Source organism: Rhea pennata, chromosome 5 (assembly GCF_028389875.1).
Source record: "Rhea pennata isolate bPtePen1 chromosome 5, bPtePen1.pri, whole genome shotgun sequence".
Lineage (NCBI taxonomy): Eukaryota > Metazoa > Chordata > Aves > Rheiformes > Rheidae > Rhea > Rhea pennata.
Window position 1 is genome coordinate 11550364 of NC_084667.1, and position 13194 is coordinate 11563557.

The 13194-nt window shown below is 36.9% G+C and overlaps 1 protein-coding gene across 7 annotated transcripts in view; it reads left to right on the top strand.

Moving 5' to 3' along the window:
* Positions 1 to 13194, top strand: part of GPHN (gephyrin) — a 300320-nt gene that overhangs the window by 264465 nt on the left and 22661 nt on the right. For all 7 annotated transcript variants that reach the window (XM_062575845.1, XM_062575846.1, XM_062575851.1 and 4 more), the window contains 4 exons: positions 1662 to 1781; positions 6355 to 6413; positions 6630 to 6783; positions 9489 to 9610. In XM_062575845.1, the coding sequence (XP_062431829.1) occupies positions 1662 to 1781; positions 6355 to 6413; positions 6630 to 6783; positions 9489 to 9610 (455 nt within the window). The remainder of the gene's footprint in view (positions 1 to 1661; positions 1782 to 6354; positions 6414 to 6629; positions 6784 to 9488; positions 9611 to 13194) is intronic.

Consider the following 13194-nt stretch of genomic DNA (forward strand, 5'->3'; position numbering starts at 1 on the left):
AAATATATGAACAACACAACTGATTCTAAAAACAAAAGTTGTTATATCATAAATTTGTTTAAATGCTTTACATCATTACGCCTCAAAAATTAACTAACTTCTAGTAATAAGTTCCAAAAGCATGGATATTTACAGCACACATTATCACCATAGGCTCTGATTTCTGGCAGAGTTCTAGACATGTTGGTCCCTGAGACCAAAAACACTTCCTTCTAAATCTTTCATGCCATACATCTATCCTCTAAAACTTGCTGCTAAAGGACATCAATACTTCAGTAAAAATCAAAACAATATTGTTTATTTGTAATGGATACATGTCTACAACAACACACAAAAGAGCTGTCATAATCCAAGGCGTAAGCTTTGGCTTTTGTAACATCTCTTTTCATAAAAATAAGGCAACACAAAATAACACATTGGAAAAGATTGTTTTTACGTACCTTTTAAGGATCTTCAGTATAAATGGCTGCATCTCAGCTATTCATCCAAGACTCCATGCACAGCCTGTATTTAGAAACAGATACTTCTCAAACATGATTTTTATCTGACCTGTGCTAGATACCTACTTTAGGATATGCAAGTCTTGCCCTTAAAGCACATTAACTGTGACATATGGCAACTGTGGTCTTTTTTTTAATTTCTTTTAGTATTTTATGTGTGCTCTTCTCAAAGGGTGTTAGATTTCTTTTACCCTTAGAAAAGGGCCAAGATAAGCCAACTCCAGGCTCAGTTGTCTCTTTGAATACGTTGGTCACTGTGGTACTGTGATAAATGAGGTACAAACTATTCCCAGCCTCTCCCTAGCACCTTTGTCCCAGTGAGCAAAGCCCATCAACTTTCGAAATACACGTTTTAGAGGAATCTTCACATTTCAGAGGTTACTACAGAGCAGAAATGGAATAGAGGAAAGGATAGAACAAAGCTCTGGCCACTTGTGTGGAGTTTACAGATGTCTAACAGTCTCCTGTCAAAGGTAATGGAGCAGCTGACCACTGAACAATCTTAATAGTGCTTGGGCAGTATTTCTTCCAAGTCTGTTGGCTGCTATTAAGCACACCCTGACCATAGTTTGAGAAGTCCTAGCCCTATTCAAATGCTGCATATGGAGTAGAGCACTGATCTGCAGATGAATTGTATATGTGGCATATCCAGGATATGTTGGACTGATTAGACAGCTGTGGACAGTGTGTAGCACACGCGCATGAACAACAGTAAACCCCAAACATGTTGGACTTACTTACATGCTGCGCAGAGCAAGCACCCACATTCTCGCAATGAGAATTTACAGAGATGCAGCACTAGATTTTTGCTCAGGTAAGCTTCTCCAGAGTCTCCATCTCAGTGTTTCATGACAACTCTTTTTCTGAGCCAAGCAGAGTATCAGTGTGTATTGCTCCTTTTGAAAGCTATTCTTGTGATGTGAATCTACCTTGGGGGATAAATATTAAGCCATCTAATATGTGACCCAACAAGCAATTGCCTGAGGCTAATTACACCTAATTACAGCCTAATTATGCCTGTTAATATCACTAGCAGAATATCAAGAGTCATGACACACAGAAGAATCTTAATCTTTCAAATTACTTATGCAGTGTTCAATTGATTGGAGTTTTTTCTTTTTAAAAGTAAAATAATTTTTGTTTTGTTTTTATATTTTTCAGCCAACTCAGACTGTGATGCCTGGTCAGGTAATGCGAGTTACAACAGGTGCTCCAATCCCATGTGGTGCTGATGCAGTGGTGCAAGTGGAAGATACCGAACTCATCAGGGAATCAGATGATGTAAGTCATAAGTTAAAACTCATTGCGCTTTTGTGTGCAGTAGTATGTGGCTCATGGTGCAATCCCATAAATATGAAAGATATTTTCCTACAGAAACGTTAATCTCAGAAATTTGAGGATTTTCATTTCTGCTCCGAATGGCAATACTACCCACTTCTCAGGCTGAGGTAACTGTACCACAGAACTTCCTATCCTGACCTTGGTTTTTTTTCATCTCAGTTGTTGAATGTCTGCACCAAACTATTTGGGAGCACGATGGAATGAAAGGGGAATGCTTCCTGGAGGTCCGTGACTAGAATCCCATCTGAGAGCCTAGCATATTGACGTTTTAAAATACAGAGTAGTGGCAATCGGACATTTTATTTGCTTCTTTTTTGCTGAGTTCACATTTAATAGCAGAGCAATTTCTTCTTTCTGCTTATTGAGGATGGTCCTAAAACTCAGCAAGCAGAGGACCTTTAAAGTTCTCCCAGACTCACCAAATAAGAAGAGAACAAATTTTCTTAAAATACAAATTGATTCCAGAATGATAGTTTGAAATACTACAGTGCAGCATTACTGCTGATGTAGTTAAAGCTGAGTATGACTTTTTCTGTAGGAATGTGAACTGCTTTAAGTACAAAAAAATCCATAGGTGACTTGGATTATTTTGAATTATGCTGTGAAGATGGATCTGTATAATCTGAGTTGGTCTCATTCCAGCCTGAAGTAAAGCCTTCTGAAGAACATAATTTTGCTACTACTTTAATTATTTGTGTGTGACCTATGGTCAAACTGACTGTTGCTCCCAAATGTGATCTTTCCATTTTAAGGTTTTGTTTCAGTTTGTCCACTACACCCCTAGAGAGGTAATATTGGAAAAATCCTTTATGCTTGTAATTCTGGAATAGCGCATTCCAAAAGGATGTGCCTGGAAAAGAACAGCACATCTGTGCAGCAATACCAGGGCTCTCTGAGAGCAAGGGGATTTCAAAACAACCTGTTGCCATAGCAGTTGAGTGACTGAATCGTGACACACTGTTGTTACAGTCTGGCTCTGCACTCTGTGCATTTGGAGGATTTGGGAGAACGTGTTTTGTACACATATCTTGTGTATGTTTGGAATCAGGGCTTTTACTGTGTAATAAGGGAAATGAGTCCCCCCAAAGTTTTTTTAAGTCATAACTAACTTTGTTCAATAGACGTTTGTGCTCCTTTAGAATGAGAAAATTACTGAAGTTTAAGACCTCTGAAAACTAGGAAATAGATAAGGTACATATTCCCCCAGAGTACAGTCTTAACTCTGTTTAATTTGAACAGTTTTTCCTGCATACTTGGAAGTCATATTAGCACTTTACCTTGTAGGTGCTGGGGAATACTACAGAGAATATATGTAGTACATGTAGTACTAACTGTGTGGATAAATTGTCTTAACTAAACAAAATGTGTTTTTGCTGAAGCACAGGAGCTGCCTGTGGACAGCTGTGTCCCAAACAGTCCATCCTAGACTTCCTAAACATCGCTCATGGTCAGAGCATTCAGTTCTGAATTATTACCTTCACTTACCCAGCTGTGATTTCAGGGCACCATTGTCATGTTTCTTGTCATCTGGCAGTCTTTAAGGCAAGAAGATGTCTCTCTTACTATTACGACTTCTATTCAGTCTTGGAATGAAATGTGTGTGTGCTTCTGTGTTCATATCAATCTCTGCTGCTTTTCAAGCTGTTCCATGCCAGCATAGCTACATGCCAGCATTGCAAAGGCAGCTGGGCTATAAACAGGTGGGTTCTAGCATTCAAACTTGATGAAGACACCAAAAATGAAGGCATGTTCTCATGATCTTTTCTCATACCTCATTATTGTGAATGCACAGATGTTAAAATACAATTATATCAGCAAACTAGATAGTCTGGCCTTCTTCCTAACATAGAACTTCCTGAGTCAGTCCTGCTTTGAGGTTAGTGATACGTATGAATAAATTTTATCTTTCTCTCTTGATTTGAAGACTTAAAAAAAAGCACCATTACCGTCACTGCTTGCTAAGCATTCCGTTATCCTGAACAGTTTTTCTGTGGCCATTGCCTATTTCATCGTGACACAACAGTCGCACCACAGAGAAACATACATCGTCATCTGTTATTTCCTACTGCTTCTCTGGGTGACGGTCTTCCTGGATTCTACTTTTGATGTACATATTCTCCTCTGAATGTGAGAACAGATTATTTCGCTATGTGCTTACACTCTGAATTTCTTAGTCTCCATCAGCTTTCCATCCCATCCCTCCAAAATATAGTTAGTATAGTCTTGTTAGCGTGTTATTTTCTTCTCCTTTTTCATGCCTGATTGGCCACGTATTTCAAGAATATTTTGTGTTAAGAACTTCTCCAAGACTGGGATTTAACTGAAATGAAATCTCTGACATTTGAAATATGTTTTTCTGAAAGTACAGAGAGTGCCTTTTAAAAGGAGCTCCTTGACCTCTAGTTGTGGCAGCAGTACTTGAATATCATAGAAGGGATTCCTCAAATGACTCCAGAAGTCACAAGTCTGAAAGGAATTATGTCTGTTCAGCAGGAGAATAATTGTCATCAGCTTGCCAGTGCACAACCTTTGAGAAACTAATTCTTGCAAGAATACTTCTACACCCTTTCATTGTGAGTTTTTATGTCAACTTGTTGGATAAAGGAAGCCAATGTGATCAGTCGGAACAAAGGTTAGATCCTACATCAAGCCCAAGCATCAGTATATCGATATGAATGCTGACTGAAAACTATCAGAGAAAACCGTTCTGCCATAGTTCAGAATAAATCAATACAAAGCAAGAATGCTTCCCAACACACACCAAATGGGAGATATTGTCAGAATAATGCTGTATCTCCCTGTAAGCCCTGCTTCTAGCCACTCTGAATTATCTTGTATTCTTAAAGCACTCTAGGATACCCACCAATTTCATAAATAACAATATCTGTACATTGTCCTGTTGTCCACAGTCACACTTTTCTACAGTACTTTTCAAAACTGACATTTTTAAATTCCTCCAATGTCTTTCTATTTTCCTGTTTCCTCTTATCCAGGAGACCCTAATCACCTTTTTCTATTACTTAGAAGTATCACTAGGCTCCTCCAGCTTCCCTACAAGCTTCCTAGCTATCTTTAAATGTTATCAAGGATATGCAAAATTCAGTTGTTCATGGCTGGCCTACTTTCCCCAGAGAGTCATGAAAAGTAAAATAATTCTTAGAGTAATTATTGCCTCAGATTTTATTCACAAGTCTGAAGTATCCTTTACAGCTTCAGATGGGGATAAGGGATAAAAGGACATCCTGGGTACCAGTGTAACTGTTTTGGACACTAGCAACCAAAAATAATCTCCTCTGTTAAACAGGAGGAGCAGGTAGGCAAGAAACGACATTTGTCTTGACAGTGTATCTTGGAAATAGTATTGTACACTAAGAAATTACATTTTTTTCAGAGTTGATACTGTTTTTTTCTTTATTTCCTGGTTTTTAGCAATTTAATTTTATCCATTTTCACGATTTGTAAAGCATACAGCACACTGGTTGACTTCAGCTTTGAGGCCTTTAAGTTTAAAGCACAGAGGCACTTGCTTTGGACTCAGAAAATGAAGTTCCATTATCACCTTTAAGAAAAGAGGCAACAAATCCTTGTGTCTTATCCAACACTGTCTTTCCTACAAAAGTAGTATCTCAAATAATGACTGACCTTGTTTGTTTTATATTAGTCTCTAATTTATAACTTTGAGATACTTAAAGTATGAAATACTACATGATAATATAAAACCAAAATTGGCTCCACTCTAAGCAAGTGTAGATCTAGTGCTCCCAAGAGGCTGCCACTATCTCCAAGCCAAGGGTATTTATCATCAACCTATTTCCAAGGCTTATAAATTAAATATTTATGATATAGGTCACATGCCATTTATTGGCATTGAGCAAATCACCATTGAAATTCTGAAGAAGTGAGCGCAAATTAAATATTAAAATAGGCCTAAAACTGTTCAGGCCACTGTCTCCTGTTCACAGTAGATAAATATGGTGAATAAACCTCCTCCTGATATGTACAAACCACTCCAATGGGAGTTCCCACTACAAGAATCTATATGAAAATGTTAAAACAGAATGTATATCTTCTTAGTACCTTTCCACGGTTGTGGTGACATATTCTCTGTCAGACGAGTGCTCTTTTCAAATGGCCATCTTTGAAATCGTCCAAGCAGATCAGATTGGCTGAGAGGAAGAGAAAGAATCCTTTTGGTATACCAGATCAACAAACACAAGCATGGTGCAGGAAAGATAGATAAACATAGGAGCCATAAAGAAGGAATGTAGAACTATTTATTCAATGCTGGTCCTTCCCTTGGGACCTCATCAATAAAATAATTCTTAAAACTTTCTTCTGTCTTAGCACACATTGTATGAAAGTCCTGATGCACAAATCAGGAGAACGGTGCTGATGCTTGAACCGTAATGTCACAGTGTAATGAGTTCTGTGAACTGTGTAGACTTCTGAGAAATAAAAGCTGATTAATTTTTTATAACCCAGCTGACCTTACCTGCTCTACTTGTTTTTATAGGGCACTGAAGAACTAGAGGTTCGAATCCTGGTACAGGCTCGACCAGGCCAAGATATCAGGTCTGTAAATAGCCTACTTTATAAACAGTTAAATATATTTGTAAGGAACAGAAAGTCTAGTGATTATAGTCATTGTTTGACCATAAATAGTGCTGACGTTACAACGATCTGCCTAATGAACCTCCTCAGATATTCCTCACCTTGAACCAGACCAATCAAGGAAAGGTACTTTCAATCTCATTCTGTTTTTCTTTCCTTTTCTTCTGTGCTTTTCAGACCTATAGGACATGACATTAAAAGAGGTGAATGTGTGTTGGCGAAAGGAACCCACATGGGTCCATCTGAGATTGGTCTCTTAGCAACTGTTGGAGTAACAGAAGTAGAAGTTAACAAGTTCCCAGTGGTTGCAGTCATGTCAACAGGGAATGAGGTAAGAAAAGTATCTTTAGAATCAAAGTATAATTTACTGTATCCTCTATAGGATGAGAATAGTGTTTTGGTCAATGACTTTAACCTGTATCCAGGTAGACTGGCTAGTTGTCGATAAGCTCATGATGACATGAGATACTTTTGTGAGTAATGCATACCCACAATATATAATCAAATTATTGCATTTATTCCTTCACTGGGTGGTAGATCCTTGCTCTCTCAGGTTTCACACATTTTATTTGCCAAAATTTTGATAATGTATCCAACCTTGTGCCAGCCATTTTCTCCCTGCCAGCATAAGGCAGGATCTGCGGGGAGAGTCAGAGTTGTGATTTATCTGCCAATCGTTACTGGAAGAGTAGCAATTCCTTTTGAATAGTAGTCCTCTACAGCTATTCTGCAATTGAGAGATTATAATGGCAAATGCTGTTTAGAAGCATTTTATATTTTGATACTATAAAACCTAATTAGGAAGTTTAAGATAATTGAACAAGAACAAAATCTTTTGCAGAGAAAACAATCTTATTGTTGAGTGTTGACATCCAGACAATTTCGTATTGCTGAAACTCCAGACCAGCAACCTATTCCTCTAGTCTTAACAACATCAGAAAAAGCAAGTTCCAGAATTGCTTAATTTACTAATTTTACATCTTAAAAAAAAATGGACTGATACTGTTATTCCTCAAAAATATTAGGGGAAGGTTCTTTTCTTTAATCCCTAGTTTGATTGGCTAACACTGACTACCTTCAGGAGTATTTAAGAAAAATACTTACCTGGAAATTTCTTCCATGGTTCCATAAAAAGCATTTATGGGAAGCTCACTGACTGAAATCTGGACCTACTGATAATACTGGCAAAACGCTTCCTGATGAAATCTCATGCATTATAACAACACTGCCATAAAAGTAAAAGGAAATGACACATGACCTAAAGATCAGGGAAATAGTATACAGGATTATACATAAAAATCCCTACTCTCTAAACATAATCTTGAGAGGAATTTGCCTGTTTAGAATAAGCTTTTTTGCCTTTGGAATAAGCTCCATATGTGACTGGTTGTTACCAAAAAATCTTCGCTGCTTCTATGTACAAGGTCCCGATGTAAAATCCAAATCTTCATGTTTTGTTTTCTGTGCTCCAAAAAATACAGAAAGCATCCATATCTGACAGTTGTCTTTTATTTTGAGATCTTTTGCAGCTCAGTTTCAACAATACTTGGTTTAAAAATTAGGAATGTGAATTAAAAGAGATTAGGGTAATACCAAAGAGAAATTTTAAAACCTATTTTAGCTGCTCACAGCCAGTACACTTTTACAAGATTTAAAGCATTTGGACCAACTGCCATAATATATATGTTAGACCTTTAACTGAGACGATACTTTCTCATCTTCAGTCAATAGAAAAGAATTCTTATGGTTGGGATACCTGTGATATGTTAAATATGCCATTCCCCCAAGTAGGAAGTTTGCCCCTGACATTATGACTGTTCTCTGAGACAAATGTTTTGAAAACCAAACATAAACATATAACCATAGTTGTATTCTATCCCATTGAAAACCTTTGATATGTTTAATATTAAAACCTCTTATTTAAAACAGTCATAAAAATAAAATTTTGTCATTTGTTCAAGCCATTTCTGTATGGCGCTATCAGCTGGTATCTTTAAAACTTCCACAACCCCACTGAAGGTGACATAACCCCTCTGTGACTGCCAAGTGCTGTGGGTTGCTGAAGTGAGCCAAATTCTGTTGGGACAGAATTTGTGAAGTTTCATATGGTAGACAGGATCTGTTCTGGAGGAAATACACCGCTAAATGAAGAGGAAATCCAGAGAGCTACAAGGAATACAAATTATGATTTGCTGAGTAGTATCTTCTATATGAGCGAAAGTTCTTGCAGGTTATTAAGGGGCTCTGTACTCATGTATACTCTTTTTTGTATAGTTTGTTAAATCAAGATCCTGCGCAGTGAGTTTCTTAATCATCCTGTGGAACTCTTCACAGAAACAGAGATGTTACTCAAAATTTAGCCATGCTAAATACCTAATATTATCATGGTAATTTTGATTGATACTTCATTATTATTATTTTTTACCTCCTGTCAATATTTATGTTGTACTCCTACATGCTGTAAGGGAATTCTTAATATATATAAATTATATGTTTAGATACATATGTTTTATAATTTAAATTCAAAAATGTAAGGTACATTTAAGGCAACTGCCATGGTACTATATTGAGAGGAAGTTTTTCATCCAAAACAGTAATTGATAGAAGAAACAAGCTTTAGCTTTGGTCTATTAGTCCAATACAAATTGTTATATTTAAAATACATCTTTATTAGCAAGTAGATGACAAACTTTAAAATTTCTTCAATGCCTTTACATCTAGTTGGTAACGTCATTGAGGTTCCTGTAAAACTATTTAAGTAGAAGCAAAAACTTGGAAACTTAGAGCTTGTGTTTTGATTTATACCAGTTGAAATTAAAGTCTGGTACCCACAGGAAGAAATAAGGTTTTGTATACATGAACCATTCATAAACACATTACACATCTTATTAATTTAAATTCACAAAATCGTGTTATGCACATACTCCATGATAGGTGTCTAAGAATGTCATATCAAGTCTGAAAAATAAAATTTTCACTTGTGTAAAGGCACAGTGTTCCAAGGAGACTTGACTGATAATATGTCTGGTTTTATAGCTACTGAATCCTGAGGATGACCTCTTACCAGGAAAGATTCGAGACAGTAACCGTTCAACTCTCCTAGCTACAATCCAAGAGCACGGCTATCCAACAATTAACTTGGGAATTGTGGGAGATAAGTAAGTACCCCATGTAAAAATGTCACTTCATGTTTATGCAGTGCACTTAATGGCATTTATGGAACAAAATGCCAGAGAAACTGTCACTTGCTGCAGGTGTCAGTGTTGTGACAGAGCACATTTTGGAGAAAAATTTTACCTTTTTCCTTAGAGAATTAAATAAGATTGTTTTTACTTACTTGTATTTATCTTGTTTTGCCTTCTGTTTATTGAAACTACGGCTAATTGAATTATATTTTGGCAGTGTCACCACAAACACAGTATTTAATATCTGTAGGAACCCACCTCTGAAGAGACATTTCTACAGGAGCAATATTTTTTCTAATCTAATAAAAGAAGAAGGAAAATTTCCCTTAGAGTTTATTTTCCATACTAAAATTAATTTAGAGTATAAATTTTTGTCAGATTCCAAGTCATTGTCTTTTGGGGACTGTCCCATTGCTAGATTGCTGCCCATTTCCAGAACTATGTCAAAGTATTTAAAAGAATCACTTTTTATTTTCCTCTACTAATCTCTGTTTTGATTGCCACAAAGTAGTACCCTGTAATCAGTCTTTCTGTTCATCTGTCAGTGATTGCTCCTTGTTTCCCACTGGTAGTAAAGCCACATCTCCTGTTGAGATCCTCTAGGATATATGATTGAAGTGTTTAGTTTTTTGTCCTTTGCAAGACTCTGCAATTCCCGTCATCAGTGGTTTGAGTTTCTCAGCATTGCATTTCTCCTCAATTTATTGAGCCCCCAAATCTTTGAATTGGCTCTCTTGTTTCTCATTTTGGGTATCAGAGCACCCAACAGTCTTCAAGGAGTTCTGCAAGTTCACCTCCACCTATCCGAGAGGTAGAGTATTCCTTGTGGCTAGATAAACATAAGACCAGACCAGAAAGAAAAAAACAATGGAAAAGACTCAAGTTTCAACACCCACATTTCACACTGATTAATAGCCTTAAGAAAGTTCAGCACCAAAAGTGTCTGTTTGCACATACTAAAGCCCACAGATTTTTGAAGAATTTAGATGTTGTTAGATTGTAATTAAAGTAGTCTCACCAGACTTACTTGCCAAAGGTAAACTTGGAACTCTTGGAACTCTGTTGGTGTTGATGTCAAAATATACTCCACATTTTTTAACTCTGTCACTATCATATCTGAGAATGCTCCCGAATGTTCCTCCATATGGAAAAGATACGCAGAAAATCAGAGTGATCCAGCTAAAAAAAAAAACCCATCCTATCTGCATGATGAGATTATAGGAATCAAAGTGTCTTTCTTGGTAGTCAAAGTTAGAGTGCTTGGGCTAATTCCCAGTCTTATGAAGGAATGGTCACACAGGGAGCCATGATGTTCAGTAGGAGCATAATCTCCATAACAGCTACATGTGAATGCAGAGAGATACATTTCTCAATATTAAGCAGGACCTCATCTTTTTTATTTTAGAAAGCAGCTCTTCTCTTGATGTGTTGTGTTTTCAGCTGGCATGGACTGGTCTTGAACAGTAGTTACAGCACAATATACACCAATACGTATTATCACTAACTTGGAGTCTCTAGGGTTCATGACAGAATTTCTAAGCAGGAGGACAGGGTTACTGCTAGGAACAGCTCATAAGCTCATTTCAAAAACCTTCTTCCCTAATAAAAGATCCAAGGCAAACACATCGCTAGCTTGGCAGAAAGGACGTAAATGGGCCAATCAGTGCATGGTTTTACAGGTTCTGAAACAACCTGAATTATGGCTGCAGGAAATGCAGCTGTATTTGAAGTATTCATATATGGAGTGTGACATGTAGCAACCACAGTGGTTCTTATGATCTTAGAGGACGGAAACCCTTCTGGATACTCATTGCATCCAGGAATCGTTTTAGCTTCTCTGGTCTAGCAGAACTCCTCTGCTGTTCCAAATAGCAATAGACTTCAAAAACCCTCCTGTCCATGAATGCTTCCAGTTTCAGGTGGAGATTTCATGCAAATGGATTCTAAACTCATCAAATTGTTCTTCCCAGGAATAGTACCTATGTATTCTGGATTTCTAGCATGTCTTTTATATTGTAACATTTTTCAAGGACTTTAAAACACAAGTAGTTGAGTTCTTAAAGAAAACTACTGTAGCCAGACATCAGATTCTGAGTTTACATATCTGGGAAAAAAAAGGAGAACAGACGCAGAAAGGTTGCTAATCATAATCAGCTCCTTTAAGTTGTCTCAAGACAGGCAGGTGAGGCTTTTTTCTTACAAAATATTGGAGGTGGAACTTTTTGACACCTACATTACTAAAAGTTGTTGCTACTGTCATCAAAACACCAGAAAGAAAATGCAGTAACAGTGGATTAAACCAGTGGAAAAGATGTTTTCCTTGAACATCATTCTGATTGTCCCTCTGACAAAGTAAGAATGTAAAGCTTGCTGTTCTTTGTAGCCTTGTCCTAACCAAATATGTGGAGTCTCAAATTTGTTGATAGAGAGTTTAACTTCAGATCATCATGCAGAACTATAGCTATTTACTCCACTGCCTCAGGAATTTTTCTATAACCTCCTTGCTCCTGAAAGCATAGAGATTCATGAGCATAGTATATCTGTGCAGATAATTACTCTCAAAAGCTCTCAGAAATAATTAGTATACAGTTTTAGTGAGATATAATCAGGTCCAAGTAAATTCGCTTACTTTTCTGGCACAAATATATCTTGCAGTATCCTTTGTTACTTGTTGGATGCAGTCTGAAAAACAGACTGCAAACATGTATCAAAGGTAGAGAAGTATTTGCAGCTTTGCTTTCAGTTGTGAGAGATTGTCCTGAGATAATATTATCTTAGCAAAGGTGATAGATCTTTTTTAAACTTTCATTGTCATACTAGGGAAGTTAGTTTGCAGAGGTACTTACTTAAGCTTGTGAAATAGAATTAATGGGCTTCTAGTTAGACTCCTAGAGTGATTTTGTACTTTGCAGTTTAAAACCTTAAGTTTTAAAAGGATACAGTTTCTGAGAATCCTGCAAGGCTTCTATCTTAACAGGTCTTCTGCCATTGTTCTCACACTCGCACACCAAACTATGTATTTACAACCAAAGAAATCTGCATTTCTGTATTGATCAAAGGGAAAATCTGAGTAGGTAAATTAATTTGATAGAAAATATGATATTAATCCATGGTGTAATAATTAGTGAGAGTATGTTGCCCTTATGGTATTTCAGTACATACCCTCCTGACTAAAATGACTGCTTTGATGGAGTACCATAGCATTTGATCACATGCAAGAGTCTTACCAGAGAGACCTTATGTAGAGTGCAGTTTTGAAGTTTTACTTAACATGTTCATAGAAAAGGTAAGCAAACCTTCAGTGTCCGTTAAATGGTTTACCTGAGTTAAACCACAGATTATGCATCTTTGTGTGTGCTTACGTATATGTGCAGTTTTGTTTGTATCTGCAATATGTTTACAGATAGTGAAAAAAGGGAGACTTTATATGCCTGCAATACCTATGCACGTAGTAGAAATACTAGCAAAGGATGTATTTTAGAAGGGAAAATTAAAAGCGTGTGATTGTTTATTTGAAAACCTCACCATGAAATATTTTTCCCTCCCCCTTATTTCAC